The following is a 15,747-nucleotide window of genomic DNA, read 5'->3' as shown; positions in this document are numbered from 1 at the left end:
TGAAGTAGGAGGAGGGTAGCCTAGACAATTTAGGGACCCTGTCTCAAAAAAATTAACTAATTAAAATAAAAGGGCTGGGAAGTTAGATTAATGCAAAGGCTCCTGGATTCAATTCCCAGCATCATCCCAAAAAAAGTCAGTTTTGGTTTACCCTAAGATCAGTGGACAGACGTTCTGAGAATTTTGAGCAAGAGTAATAACATCACATCTGGTGTTCAAAAGAGTAGTGTTTAAGAGCACTGGAAGCTAGACTGTCTAACTCAGACTATGGCTCTGGGACTTACTAGCCACAGGAGCCTGGACAAGTACTGGCCCTGTACCTCCATCTCGGCCTCCACAAAATTCAGACACAGGACTGACTTCATGGGGTAACATCTGTAATGCATTCACAAACGTGAGTGGTATACAATGATTTAAAATAAGCACATTTGAAGATTCTTATTCCAGTGTGGAATGGTTCAGGGAGCGAAGGCAGGAGTGAAGGGAACACTGTTTTAGAAGGTTGTGGTGCTCATCCGGGCATGACTATGGCCAAAGTGAGGCAGGCATGGTGAGAATATGAACATAAAGGAAGGAACAGATCGCAGGGGTGCTTGCGAGGACCAGATAAAGAACTAAATGGAACAAGGGGGAGTTGTGACGTGTGTCCGTTTCGGTTTGGTTGAATGATGGTACTAGTTTCTCGTGTGGACATCGGAAAACCAGGTTTGGGGGGAGGGAGAAAATAAATTCAGTTTTTCCCCCAAATATGGGTAACAGACCTGCTTTGTATGTTATTATGAATTATGAACATTCAGCGAACTGATATCCACGTTCTGTCTCAACTGTTCAAGTATTTGACTCACAAAAACAGTACTTTAGGGCACACAATTCTAATAAACAACCTTGAAAGCAGAAGAAAAGGTCAACAACGGGAGGAATCAGAAATGAGGGTTCTCTGTGGACCTGACACAATGTCCTCTCCTCACACCTACTTGTTACACAGCTCCCCCAGGCTCCCGGCGGCCAGCGATGTGCAACATTACCTTGGCGCTGGGGCTGGAGCTTAGCAGTGTCTAAACACTGACCTTTGCTCTCATTCTGGGATTGCCCGCCTTTCTGGTCTGGAGTTTAATGTTATTTAGATTGGAACTGTATACTGGCTACTACTAACAGTATCTTACATTTTTTATAATATTTTAAAGGCAAAAAGTTCAGAGCTTCTATTTATAACAGCAGAAGACTGGAAACAGTTCCAATGTCCTTAATAGGGGACTGGCTGAACAAAGTCTGTGCGACAGGATAAAGACATAATGAAGGTCACTGCACTCTGCTGGTAAGAGTAACCTCCAGGGTCTAAGAGAAATACAGAATAGTATGCACTTAAGAAAGAAAGGATATCATCAAAGAATGAAAATCTTAACCTGGAACCCCAGCATGGTGGTACACACCTGTAATCACAGAAGTCTGGGAAACTGAGGCAAAGGGATTCAAAGTTCTAGCCTAGCTTGGGCAACTTGGCAAGACCCTGTCTCAAAATTTAAAAATATTTCGAGCCCCACTCCTGGTACCAAAAAAAAAAATTTTTTTTTAAATAAATAAATAAGGCTGCAGATGTACTTCAATGCAAAGGCCCTCAGTTCAACCCCAAGTAACATAGCGACAGGGGAGGGACATATATGTTAAACTCCAGAGTAAGGGAAGAACAAGCTTGAGGACCAGGTATGGAAACATTTTTTTTCTCTGAATATAGCTGTTTCATATTTTCAACTTCTGAGCCACACAATTGTTGTGTACCATTAGAAAACAAATCAAGGGGCTGGGGATTTAGCTCAGCGGCATAAGCACCTGCCTTGCAAGCAGGTGGTTGTGAGTTCGATCCCCGGTACTGATAAAAAGAAAAAAGAAATCAAAAGGAAGAAAAAGGCAATGGCTAAAAATTAGCAACAAAATATCACATTGTGTATCAAAAATGGTGGCAAAACTACAAAGAATTATTTCAAGTGACTTTAAAATAATAATTTAACCACACATCCACTGTCCTAAGAATAGGATCATTAAAAAATCTGAAGGCCAGGTATGGTACCATACACCTGTAAGATCCCCAGCACTCAGGAGGCTGAGGCAGGAGGATTATCTAAGTGAGCTAGGAAGTGAGCTCAAGGGCACCCTGAACTGCATAGTGAAAAACCATCTCAAAAGCAGGCAGTCATGAGTTCGATCCCTGGTACCGATAAAAAGGAAAAAGACAAAAAAAAAAAAAAAAAAGAAAAACCATCTCAAAGAAAAAAAAAGACAAAAAACAAAATAAAACAAAAGTTAGCTCTTTCCCAAGCCTACTTTGAATGTTCCCCTAGAAGTTATTAGTCCTGACATCTCTAACATCTTACTTACCTTGTTCTGTTACTTTTTTTCTGCTTATTCATACCACATACTGTTGTGTATTTATCACTGCTCTGTACATCCAGCAAATAGTCACTAAATACTTGCTGTATTTTGGACCTGTGCTACAGGCTAAGTATGAGGTATGATCAAAAAGTACAGCCAATTTTTAAAAGGTTATTACAGTAAGACACACCGACATTAATCCCCCTCACAATACTCCACCTCATTTTAAACACACTTATTCTGTCATTCTTCCCATTTCCTGAAGCAGTTCTGAAGTCTTCTTTCTTGAGTGTCTTTAATTGTGCTATCACGGCATCCTGAGTTGACTCAAAGCTTTTACCTTTCATGGTCATTTTCACTTTGGAGAAGAGTCAGTAGTGCCATCACACCAGATTAAGTAAATACGGTAGATCAGGACATGTTGTGATGTGTTGATGACCCTGCCTTTCTGTTAGATGGCAGCAGCACTCACCACATTTTTGTCACACTACATAAACATTCACAAAAGAGAACTTCCAGAACTGCTTACGAAAACAGCAAAAAGGAAGGGGTAAGTGTATTCAAAGCAAAGGGAAGTATTTTGTGAGTTTAATGACAATGGGTTTTTTTTTACCATGATACAAATTTGTAATTTTCACATTCACAGTATAACCCCGGGCCCCACAGTATATTTCAAATACAGTGTTAAGTTTTACAATGAAAATACTGTCCCTGATCTTGCTGGAGTTACAATCTGATTTTGCTGAAGTTACTATCCACATAAGAAATTATACACAATAATGAGAACTGTTACAAAAAGAGAAGTGGAGGAGCTAAGATAAGATGTAACAGACTTTAGTCACATATTCCCCTCTCAAGCGGGAGTGGTGGGGAGCGCTTGGCCTGATGACGCCACGGACTAGGATCCAGTAGGCTAGCCCAAATCAGGTCCCTGCGCCTAGCGGTGCACCCTAGCAGTGAAACATTCAGTAGGTTGACCTGGAGGGGCGGACCCAGCAGAGTCTGCCCAGGTCTGTGTCTCCTTAGTACACTGCAGTGAGTGGGAACACCTAGCCGGAGGATTCAAAGAAACTGCAACAGACAAAGAGAAAAAAACTGGGCCTCCTACATACGCTTGTATGGAAGGAACAAAAAGTATGGGAAAAGGGAGCAACAAGAAAGGGTCCTCAGTCCTCAATCCTGAGAACACTGATCCAGGAAAGGTAAACGGAAAAGAGAATGAAGACAGAAAACATGCAATATCTGACACGGCACCTATAGATATAAAGCGGTATCTCCGGAGCCTCATAGACAAGTTCAAAAATGAAGTATTTAATGAAATAAAGCAAGAAATAAGTAGAATAGTTAGAGAAATGCTAAGCACTGCCCAAGAAAAAACAGACGGTAGAATGGAAGAACAGAAAAAAAGGGGAGAATTGTTTGATGGAAAAAATAGAGAAAACACAGAATACGTGAAGCAGGTTCAAAAACATTACCAGGAAACTAAAAACTCTATTGAAAGCTGGCATAACAGCTTGAAAGAAACTAAGGATAGATTATCAGAACTGGAGGACAGATTTGTAAGGTGGGAGCATGAAATGAAAAACTTCTTAAAAATAACAAGAAAACAAACAACAATAATACAAAGACTAGAAGATGATAAGATGATCTATAACTTAAGAATTAAGAACATAAAAGAAGTAGGGATTCAAACAAATGAACTACAAAAGCTATTCACAGAAATAATCCAGGAGAATTTCCCTAATTTAGCAAAAGGTAAAGATACTCAGATGTATGAGGCATACAGGACCCCAGCCACCTACAACTCAAACAGAGCTACACCCAGGCATATAATAATCAAAATTCCAGAAATCCAATATAAGAACAGAATATTAAAAGCCATCAGAGACAAGAAACAGATCACTCACAAGGGAACACCCATCAGAATTACAGCAGACTTCTCGGCACAAACCATCAAATCATGAAGAGCGTGGGGGGAAATAATTCAAGCTTTGAAAGATAATAACCTCCAGCCAAGATTGATATATCCTGCACAACTGTCCCTAGAAATTGATGGAAAAACAAGGTGCTTCCAGGATAAAGAGGAACTAGAGGAATTTGCAACCACAATTCAACTCTACAGAGATTACTGCAGGATATTCTAAAAATGAAAAATACCAAGATCCCAGAAACAGTGGCAGAGCGGCCACAATGAATGGAGCAGAAAGCGAAATGAAGAGGACAAACTGACAACTAATGACAAAAAGAGCCCAACAGAAATGAGGCAGAGAAGGTTGGATGGTAGGAATAGCCATTTTGGAGAAAACAAGACATCATAATAGGTAGTGCTGATTTAATATCCTCTTGTTTTGAAGTCCATCAAGCTTTTGTTCTTCTGTCTCCATCGGTTTTAACGTGTTTTATCTTATTGGATTTTATTATATGTGATAATATAAACAAAGACTTTTATAGACAAGGAGATTATACAGAAACCATTGTTCATTTTCTGTTAGTTGATTCTAAATACCCTGTAATACTGTCATTCTCTTGAATGGTTTTACATTGTCTTGATATGTTTGATGCTATAGTATACGAAGTTATACCCAAAGATTTTAAGGGAAGAGACATTATGGCAACTACTATTATGTCAAGATTATCTTGTGGTGAAACACTATTTTGCTTAAATGGCTATGTTTTGATCTGCACTGTTTTGTTGTTATGCCCTCTTTTTTTATCTCAATCTCCTTTTTATTATCTACTTTTTCATTTTTATTCTTTTAATTAAGGGAAAAATAAATAAAAAATAGTAGGATATATTATAGTAACCCACTTTGATTTCCTATTAACTTGATTTGAAACTCTATATTGCTCTCACCATCTTGTTTTGACTGATTTTCCTCAATCTGTTATGCTAGATAGTACCACGTTTGAAAATATAGGCAACAACTATGAAGACAATAAGATTCACTGTGATGCCCATTCTGGTTGACTATTATCTTCTTTGAAGTCCTCTAATGTCTCCAATGTTTTGGTTTTATTGATCTTATTCTTTACTGTTTTGATCAATTTTATTATAACTGATGACATAGGCAATTCTTTTTAAGATAACAAGAGGCATTATGGTAAGCATTGTTGATCACCTTGTATTTTGTTTTTACATTATCTATTATGTCCATCGTTTTGATTTGACTGACTCTGTCCTGGTATGTCACATTTGGTTTTACTTTCTTCAAAAAAAACAAAGTAATAAGAACTATGGGAGTAATAAAACCCAAAATGTGAATTTTCATTGTACAAAAGAAAAGAAAGTTCTCTAAAAAGTATAACTGCATATATATTTAAGTGTATAAGATAGATAACCATATTACTGAGTCTTGTTGGATCATTGAACAAAACTGTTTGCAGTCTCACTGTTTGAAAGTCCCCTCTATATGCTTTAATTTTGTAACTTCAACAACTATTTCCAAGATGACAACATGTAATTAACTAGTGATTTCCTACTGTTTATTTTTTCTGAAATTCTATATAACTTGTACCCTTTTTCTGTTTTTCTTCTTTTTTCTCCTTAAATAAAATTAAAAAAAAAAAAAGATGTAACAGAAGGTGTATTACATTCAATTTAAACTCAGAATGCCTCAGGCACTTGTATATGTTGTCCCAAACTGCAACCTGGCCTGATAGATAAAACTGAAATCTAATGTTAGGGTAAGAGAATACTCATACAACAGTTATGTCTTAGTGAATCACAGCAGCTGAGTTAGGTCAACTACAGGAGCCCAGCTGACTCAAGGCAAAACACTAAGCTATAATCAATTAAGTTGTCTCTGTATGTCATTTTCATTTTCTATCCAGAAATGTTATCTGACCATATTACAAACCACCAGTTCATTGAACCTGTTCTGGGCTGAGGACCACAGTATCTAGAATGGTAAGAGCTGAAAAGCCAGTTGCAGTGATAACATGTCTATAGTCCAAGCTACTCAGGAGGAAGAGAAGGATCTCCAGGTCAACCTAGGCAATTTAGCAAGATGCTGCCCCAAAATAAAAAGGGAAAAGGCTGGGAGGTGGCTCAGTGATACAGTGGTCGCTTAGCATGCCCAAGACACTGGGTTAAATCCCCAGCACCAAGAAACAAAAACTAACCTCAATTAGAATCATTAAATTTGTCCTAATTTTGTCACCACATAAGGTCATGATTAAAGATTAATTTTTAAATGAACTCACTACGTGTTTCAGTGTTAATAATGAACCTCTGTTTTGAGATGTTTAAGGCTGAAACAAAATAATGCTGCAACCTGGCACGCATTAAGTCTTCAAAAAATTACTTAGTTCTTTTCACTACGTGCTGTGTCCATCAGAAACTGATCTGGCTTTGGATCCTAACCCTTGGCAGCAGGCCTGCCAAAAGACAGGAACCTACTCAGCATTTTAGAAACAACTGCAACAGCGAAGTTAGAAATACGTAATAAAAACAATATTTAACCAGGGGTCGCCTTCGACGTGGAATACACTTTCTTTTTAAAGGTAAACTGAAGGTCGGGGAAAGAATGCGGTCCAATAATATAGTGATCTCTTAGCTCCAGCTCTAGGAACACCTCTCTGTCGTTCTTCTCCCTGTCCTAACTGTTTAACTAGCTCCACAAGGAGCCCTTACGTCCCACAACCGGACTAAGACCACAGCCCTTCCCAGAAGGCTTTGCAGCGCCGCGGAGCATTGTGGGATACAGAAGGAATAAACAAATCCACGTAACCGAGACTTGGGCCAGAGAAGCCGCCATAAATCTCATTGTGTGAGTTCCTTCGCCATTTTATATGCTTACCTTTCCTAGAGCCCCCGCTACCGGGAGCCTCGTCAACGCCCGCAAAGGCTGGGAACAACGCCATGATCACAGGCCTTACCGCCGTCCCCCTCCACGGAAATGGCGCCAATCAGCGACCGCCGGTTGGCTGCCTCCGCCGTCCTGTTGCACGCTGGGAAGTGTGGTTTTCTTGACGCTTCCTGGAGTTTGACCGAGGCGAAGAGGGAGGAGAAGGGCGGGGCAGGCCCAGTGGGCGGGGCAGATGGGCCGGGCGGGAGTGGGCTGGGTATCCTTAGGTTTTTGAGAAAACCGGAAACGCGGGAAATAGCAAACCGAATTATTCAAAAGTAGAAAAGGATTAGGAAGTTAGAATGCCAATTCCAGTTTTAACCTACACGTCACTTGTCCACTTGTTAAGTGTATCAAATCAGTCAAATATTCTAAGATGTCCTAGTCTGCAAACTATTGAGAGGCTTAACTGAACAAATATATATAGTGTTCAGCATTGTGTCTTATCCTGAAAAAGCACTTAGGAAAATTAGCTGTTGTGAGTTCTGACTGCAAGTTCATCTGCGAGCCTTTTTTTTTTTTTTACAAGCAGTCAATTTTTGTTTTTTACAGGTAGTCACTTAGTTTTTACAGGCAGTCTTTATTTTTATAGTGCAAGCCATTTAAAGTATCCTAGATACACAGATGGATGCAAAGTTCCATCAAGATCAAAACTGATAAAAAATACATTCACGGCCGGACGTGATGGCGTACTCCTGAAATCCCAGCACTCGCAGATAGATCGGATCGTTGCAGGTTTGAGACCAGTTTGGACTAAAAACTGAGCCCAAAGCCAGCCTGTCTCAAAAAGACAAAAAAGAAAAGAAAAAGAAAACTGCATTCACCTGTCTAGGTTCTTTAGTGACTTTTGGTTTTGGGGGTTTTGTTTTTGTTTGGTTTTTTGTTTGTTTTGTTTTGTTTTTTGGAGACAAGATCTTGCTATGAAACTCAGCCATCCTCCTGCCTCAGCCTTCTAAAGGGTGGGATTATACCACCACCAGGCACTGCTATAGCATGTTCTTGAGACAGCGAAAAAAAAATCCCAATCTAACTAAGTATGCTACTAGAAATAAGAAATTTAATTTTTTAAAAAAGACAATACCACCTAGAAGCAATCAGCCAAATCCAGAATGTGGGAAATTATAGAAAAGAATTAGTTTATTCTCAGCAAATCAATGACACTGAGAAGGCGGGAAATTGCAACAGATTAAAAGATTTTAGAGTCATATCAACCAAATGCAACCTCATGATTCCAATTGCACTAATTGTAAAAAGAACTTTTACTGTGGTGGAGGGGAGGTGATAAGGATTTGGTGCATGCTAACCCTATGCCTAAACCCAGCCCTTAAAGGACTTTTTAAAGGGAGACAGAGAAACAAGGTGAATAGACTGTTGCATGATATCAAGTAATTCTTGTTCACGCTGCTAGATATACTAATGGATCAATGGCACTAAGATATCCATACTGATTTGCAAATGAAATTAAATACACAGTGATATATTTCTTTGGATCCCTGGGAGCTCAGTGATATTTAGAGTTAGCTATGATACTTTAGAGACCAAAGATACAAACGTAGTCATCAAATCGAGGAATATAGATGGACACTTGGGAAGCTACATGATAACATAAAGATTAGGATGTGTAAATTCACGATCAGCATGTTTCATGATTTCAGTTCCTGATTTTAAAAGAGACTTGTAAAAAGGGTGTTGGAAAGACTGCGTATATGTAACTTTAAATATCAGGTTCTACCAAAATCTCTAGTTGTTGGGGCAGGGATTTAGCTCAGCAGCATAAGTGCCTGCCTGACAAGTGCGAGGTCATGAGTTCAATCCCCAATAACATCAACAACAACAAAACTGTAGCTTTAAATTATCTCAGCTGATTAGTATCTTTCCCCTCCAAAAACTACAGTCTAAACCATAATAATAATGTTTCTGTAGTTAAAAGGAATCTGGGCATATTAAGTACTTAGTATATTTACAAGTGTGTTAGAGAATTTGGCAGGGACTCCTTATGAAAATAGTTTAAATTATGTAGTCACATAACCAATCTGGATTGCTGGTTTGAAGTTGAAATCTTAATGACGTTTAGGCAGGGTTTTAGGACATCTAAGAAATCTGATGTTTTCCATATTTGTAATTGCAATTGACTAGGTTTATTGGAGATACTTCAAGAAGGTTGATAGATCATCAGGTAAATGAAGTACCTGAAAAGGAAATAAATATTAATGAATAGATGTATACAAAATGCATAAGTCAGGGGCTGGGGATTTAGCTCAGCGGCATAAGCGTCTGCCTTGCAAGCAGGCAGTTGTAAGTTCGATCCCCGGTACCGATAAAAAGGAAAAAGACCAAAAAAAACCCAAAATGCATAAGTGTGCTGAGCAGAAGCCTGCAAACCTTTTCTTAAAGGGGCACATTATGAATATATTAGTTTTTATGGACCAGAGGGTATCTGTCACAATTATATTCCATCTGTGTATTGGGAAAGCAGTCATAGAGGATAGATTTATAAATGAATGTGCCTGGCTATATTCCAATAAAACTGTATTTACAAAAACAATCCCAAAGGTGGTAGCCTACCAACTACAATACTGTTTAGTATTATATTAGACTTTCGTTAATTCCCTTATAAATTGAAACCAACATTTCTCAAGACTCCTTTAAAATTATTGCTAAAATTTGGGCTTCAGTCAAGGCATAGTGGCACACACCTATAATCTCAGCACTCAGAAGGCATTGCTGTGAGTTCAAAGCCAGCCTGGGTTACATACTGTGTTCAGGGTCAGCCTGAACTACATGACAAAATCTCGTCTCAGAAAACAAACAAGCCGGGCACGGTGGCACACATTTCTAAGTAATCTCAGCATTTGGGTGACTGAGGCAAGAGGATTGCCTTGAATTCAAGGCCAACCTAAGCTATATAATGAGACCCTGTCTTGAAACAAACAAAATAGTATGACATCTATGATTTGCTTCGAATTAATACCCAAGGGAGTTAACAGATAAAGAGGTATGATAGAAACAAAATTGACCCACTAGGTGTGGTGACACATGCCTGTAACTCAGCACTTGGGAGGCTGAGGCAGGAGGATCAGCATCAGGTCAAGGGCAGCCTGAACTGCATAGTAAAACCCCGTCTCAAAACAAAACTAAGAAAAAGAACAAGATTGGCCCCAACTTGAAAATTACTGAAGCTGGACTAATGTGTACATGGGGATTCATATACTATTGTATCCTTTTTTGGTTTAGTATATTGAAATATTCCATACTACAAAATTTTTAACCAATAATTAAAACATTTTATTTTAAAAACCATAATATATGTATCACTGCTACATACAACAGAATGAATATCAAAATCAGTATAAGTAAGTTAGAAAAGAGTACTGATAGTTTGATTTATTTATAGAAACTGCAAATGAACGCATAGTGATGGCGGATCTGTGTTGCCCAGCTATGGGACCAGAGGGAGGGATGTTCTCTGGAGGGCTCGGGGGAACCTTTGGGAGGTGATGGAAGTGTTCTGTATCTTTATCATGGTGACAGTTCCATAGGTGTGTGACCTTCTGATGTATTAAAAGCTTCATAACAGTGAGGGTTTTGAATTTGTCTTAATAAACGGAACTTTTCCTGAGTAAACAATTTGAGACTGAGAGGGACACGTGGTCTCTGTGGCAACTATATTGAAATTTGAATTTTATTCAGTTTTCAGGCATCATAAAATATTATTCTCCTTTCCATGTTTTCTGCAACATTCATAAGCATAGAAACTATCCTTGACTCAGGCTATAAAAACTGACAGTGGACTCATAGACCTTGGCCATAGTTTTGTAGACCTCTAAAAACTTTTTTACTGTTGACTAAATTAAAGGTAAACTTTAAAGGTCTTTTCTTCATAGAAACAACACTCCTAAATTTACCACAACTCTACTAACATTGCGGTATTATTTGGGGAGGCTACCAGGAATCGAACTCAGGACCTTAGATTTGCCCAGCAGGTGCTTTGCCACTGAGCTATATCCCCAGCCTCTTGTATTATTATTATTATTATTATTATTATTATTGTTGTTGTTGTTGTTGTTACTACTAGGCATATGGCTGAAAATCCCGAAATAAATCAGAAATGATTTGAAATTCTTATTTAGCTTTGTATGTAGCTTGACTAAAGGAAGAGAATGCACAACTCATCCATTTTGAAGCATTTCTATTCGTTGTGGCAGAAATAACTCAAGGCAAATGTCTCTGGACACTGGTAAGAGTAAATCATTTCTCTGAACCTGGAAGCAGAAGGGCAAATACATGCAGGAGAAGGAAAATAAAAGTACAGGCCAAACAAACAAATGAACAAACAAAAACATGAAAAGAAGTTTTGTTCTAGTTGCTGGGAGGAGGAATGGAAAAGTGGTGGGCATGAGTAATGGCTAACAACCTTAGAAAGCAGCCTTTGTGTGACGCCACAAGGAGCCACGCTACGAACAAAAGGGTTGCAGGAGGCAGTTGAACGGAGAAGGAGATACAGTACTCAGCACTTTGTTGGCAAAATAGTGCTTATATAATTCCCTTACTTTTAGACCTGGGTACCACACAAATTGAAAAGACTAGGTGGACATGTTTTGCCCCAATAGCATCCTCTTTTCTGAATCTGCAAGAAGGTCTTGTCACTAAAGTGGTGCCTGTATGTTCCAGCCCCATCTGATAGGTCACACTAAGTGTGTGGCTCGGCTTGGCCAAGTCTTTAGTTGAGCGGTTCACCATCCAGCACTGACCCAAGCAAGGCCAAGCCAAGCTCTTTTCCAGGATTTTTAGAACTCACGGAAAAGCAAAAGCTTCTCTTTGTGTGTGTGTCTGGGCTGCAAGATGTGATAGCCCAGGAGGTGGTGGAGAAGCAGGGGAAACCTGCCTGCGGCGGCGAGAGAAAGGGAAAACCAGAGGTGAGTCAGAGAGGTGAGTTCCAAGCTTGTGGAACTCTCCTGCTGGAACCCAGCTTTGTCTCTGTGCTCGGGATCTTTCTAGGCAGTCACACAGCCTTATTTCCCCTTGCCAAGCAATGAAATTCATGTGCCCATTTTGTCATTTGCTTCCAAGAATCCTACATAGTACAAGGAAGACTAAGTGATGCCATTCCTCCACTCAAGGTCAAAATCCCAGATCTTGGACTTGGCTCCAGTTAGTTTGAATGATGAATGAGACTTTTAAACTGGTCTACCAGGTACACAGAGCGGCCAACTCCCTTTCATCTGCAGGAGGAAGGAATTCACACTATCTCAGGTAAACTGGAGAAACAGGTTTATCAACTCATTCAATCTTAAGAATTTTCTGTTGGTTTTATGAAGTCAAAGAAAACATGCCTTTTGGAAAATAGAATAACAAGGAAGTAAAAGCCTGAGCCTCTTCACTGGTGTGATGTGCTTTCTCTTCTGTTCCGTTTTGTTTCAGAGGACAGTGAGAAGTCTTGGATTGGCCATGTCTTAGTACCGGACATAACCCTGAGCAGTCATTCTTTGGTCGTAAGTAAACTGGTCTATTGACGTCTAAGTTACAGTTCACATCCTTCAAAATGTGTGAAATGTTCAGATGTTCTGTAGAAGTACACAGAACAAAGTCATCAACAACCCTTACCCATGGTATTTTTGTTTAAAATAGTCATCACGAAGCTCTTTCACCAAAGGTTCACCCCAGAAGTCACCTCTTTCTTCCTTTCAGGGAAAGGAGCAGAGAGGAGGAGAGGACAATTGGCCCCACTTCGTTGGACCCAGGGCCTGTTTAGTAAGGAAAGGTCACAAGGATGCCAGGTGACCGGCTGCAGCTGTGCATGGTCCTACTTCCGTCCCACCCCACGGGACCTACCCACAGTCTGTCCTGGCGGCTAGGTGTGCTGCCTTTTGGCACCAGTGGTGACCCAGGGGTGCCAGGCTGCCCACATTGGTTGGGAATCCAGCTTCTTCAGAGCTGTGGTCACTCCATCCACTGTGGCCAGAAAGCGGGAACCAGAACTGGCCAAGCAATGGGGTTATCGAACCTAGGTCTTTCTCAAAGAGCTACACAACCGGCCCTATTTTTTATCCTAAAGCTTGCCAAGTCTCTATAAGTTGCTCAGTCTTGTGATCCTCCTGCCTCAGCCTCCCAAAGTAGAGATTAAAGGTATACAACACCATGCCTGGCTCCAAAATGCTTTTGAAGAGTTTGGCTTTTGTTATTATCACTCTTCCAGAAAATGATATGTGGCTTTGTGCATTCATGTTTCTGACAATTGAAAAACACCCCGCCACTGAACTATACCCCATCCCAGTGTATGTTTCTTAGTGTTACGTTAATAATAAGAGAGATCAATGAGACAACATAAAGCATTTTTTAAAAAATAATTTTAAAATCCACAAATAGTTAAACCCCCACTCCTCTGGCTGCCTTTCTTTGCCTAGAAATGTGACATTTAAGAAGTGAGTTGGCCCAGTCTGCACTTAAAATCTCCTTCATCTTGTTGACCTTTTTCTCTCTGGCAGTTCTCCTGGCTTGTGGGTGGGTATCTTACCCACAAGTGCGGCAGCAGGAGCTGGCTGATCATCTCTTTCCCATCTGCATCTCTCTTTTCTTCGCCTTCATTCATTGCCAAAAAGAGCAAGAGTGTGCATTTTCCACCTGTAGAGAGGGATGTAAATTAAATTGGTCTTCCCCTTTTGCATATTACTTATTTAGGGATGCAGAGAAGGAACCAGCTTCACCTACCATGTTAAACATAATACAGAAGAAGTTTTGAATGTAGGAAAGAATAAAAAAGAGGGGAACTAATTGCCATATTCCCACTATCCAAAGATAAATGCTTATGTTGGACTATTTTTTGTCCTGTCTCTCCAACTTCCTTCCTTCCTTTTTGTTTTCTCAATGTCTTAGATTATGAGTAATTTTTCACTATAGTTGTGATTATTTTTTCCACTTAATGTTATGAACAAACATTAAAATGTTTCTGCTTTATTACAAAGACTAGAAGCATGTATTAGATGAATATTCCATTCAGTGGATGAAGTCACAAAATACTTAGCCATGTCCTGTGACTCCACTTCTTCCGTCTCCTCCTCCGGCTACCCATAGCTCCTCCAGAACGTGAAGTGCCTGGATAGACTTGTCAGTTACAAGATCTTAAATGTGTAGTGGCTTCCCTTAGCCAAGGGAGATGTTTGTAATGACAAATGGCCTCTTCAGAGGACTATAAGGAAGAAGATGGTCAAAAGGACAGCCCAAGGGCAAGGTGACACCTTCCAAAAAGACATATACAATTTGAAATAACATTTATTCAGCAGGGCCCGTAGTGCACCAGCAATACATGCAGACATCTCAGCAAACAATTCTGACCTGAAGAGTGAGGTGCTAAAGATAAGCTATGTCAGAAGACACAATTGCAACACGTTTGGTGTAAAAATCTCTGTTGGCTTTATTTGTGATTCTAGAACCAGGCAACACTTCGTTGTGTAAAACAGCAAGTATTCATGGAATGAGTCAAGCAGGTTGGTTTTATAAACAGAAAAGAGCTGAAGAAAGCAGAAACACGGAATAAAAAAACAGGCTGGCCACTTCAATGGTCCTTTCCTTGCAAGATAGGCAGGAAGAAGATGTAACAGTCCAAAAACAATTGACTGCTTAACATTGTCGTTTCTGCTTGCTTGTTCCTCTTTTTCTTTTTTTAATTGTCTTTCCAGGTAAGGATTAAAGCAGAAACTTGTACATTGCATGACTGTACAAACTGAAAGTGGATTTTTGGGAAATTTGGTGATTCTTTCTGCCCGTTAGTTTGTCAGGAGGTCACATAACAATTTAGGTTTGGTGATGCAAAGCTTTAATGGGGTGATTCCGTTTTCATCTTTCAGGTTGTCTATTGGGGCCAAGTGCAGGAGCTTTGTCCAAATCAATGGCGTCCTATAATTTTCATTTAATATCTATAAGTTAACAAAGCAGCTGGATGTAGTGATACACAGCTATTATCCCGGCTTAGTGAGGCCTTCCCTCAAAATAAAACTTTAAAAAGGGCTGGAGGAGTAGCTCAGTGGTAGAGTGCTCTCCTAGTATTCATAAGACCCTAGGTTCAGTCGCAAGCACTGAAGGTGACAAAAAAATGAACCAAAGCTTACAGCAGCACTGGGGAGGTAGGGATTAGCTGTGCCTCCCTGGAAGGCTCAGAGGGGAGCTGTTTACCTGGATCTTGAAGATAAGAGAAGTAATAAATACAGACTGAGGAAAGAGCATTGCAGAAATCTGAGTTATAAGTGGTATAATAAGGAATTTATCTGATCTTTGTTCTTGATTCTTCCTGGGAATTAAGTCCTTTGACTTTCTCTAGTAATATGATAGGAAATTTTTGTTATTCACGGTGGGCCCTGACTGTACTAAATTCAAGCTAACAAGATGACTCTGGACAAGAATGGTACATGCCTGTAATTCCAGCACTCAGAAGCCTGAGGCAGGAGGAATGTTGCAAGTTCAAGGTCAGTTTATGCTACATAGTGAATTTAAGGCCAGCCTGCAAAGAAGGAAGGAAGACAGACAGACAGAAAGAAAA

General features: G+C 39.7%; 1 protein-coding gene and 1 long non-coding RNA gene across 5 annotated transcripts in view; one reads left to right on the top strand and one right to left on the bottom strand.

Annotated features, from left to right (window-relative positions):
* Nrde2 (NRDE-2, necessary for RNA interference, domain containing) overlaps nucleotides 1-7,323 on the bottom strand; it is a 45,534-nt gene extending 38,211 nt beyond the window's left edge. Inside the window, exon 1 of the mRNA XM_003472345.5 lies at nucleotides 7,167-7,323. Within this exon, the coding sequence (XP_003472393.1) occupies nucleotides 7,167-7,230 (64 nt within the window). The 5' untranslated portion in view covers nucleotides 7,231-7,323. The remainder of the gene's footprint in view (nucleotides 1-7,166) is intronic.
* LOC106028210 (uncharacterized) lies at nucleotides 6,826-13,368 on the top strand. Of its 4 annotated transcripts, XR_010044893.1 has the most exons (6): nucleotides 6,826-7,136; nucleotides 11,345-11,451; nucleotides 11,886-12,130; nucleotides 12,335-12,467; nucleotides 12,636-12,706; nucleotides 12,903-13,368. It is a non-coding gene; the product is annotated as an uncharacterized LOC106028210 (long non-coding RNA). The 4 variants fall into 4 exon arrangements; XR_010044892.1 differs by lacking the exon at nucleotides 11,886-12,130 and having other exon boundaries at nucleotides 6,834-7,136; nucleotides 12,285-12,467; XR_010044894.1 differs by lacking the exons at nucleotides 11,345-11,451; nucleotides 11,886-12,130 and having other exon boundaries at nucleotides 6,842-7,136.
* The last annotated feature ends 2,379 nt before the right edge of the window (nucleotides 13,369-15,747 follow it).

The sequence above is a fragment of the Cavia porcellus genome, unplaced genomic scaffold (genome assembly GCF_034190915.1).
Source record: "Cavia porcellus strain 051 isolate PalLab524CR breed Dunkin Hartley unplaced genomic scaffold, mCavPor4.1 scaffold_31, whole genome shotgun sequence".
Taxonomy (NCBI): Eukaryota; Metazoa; Chordata; class Mammalia; order Rodentia; family Caviidae; genus Cavia; species Cavia porcellus.
This window is presented reverse-complemented; position numbering and strand designations above follow the sequence as displayed.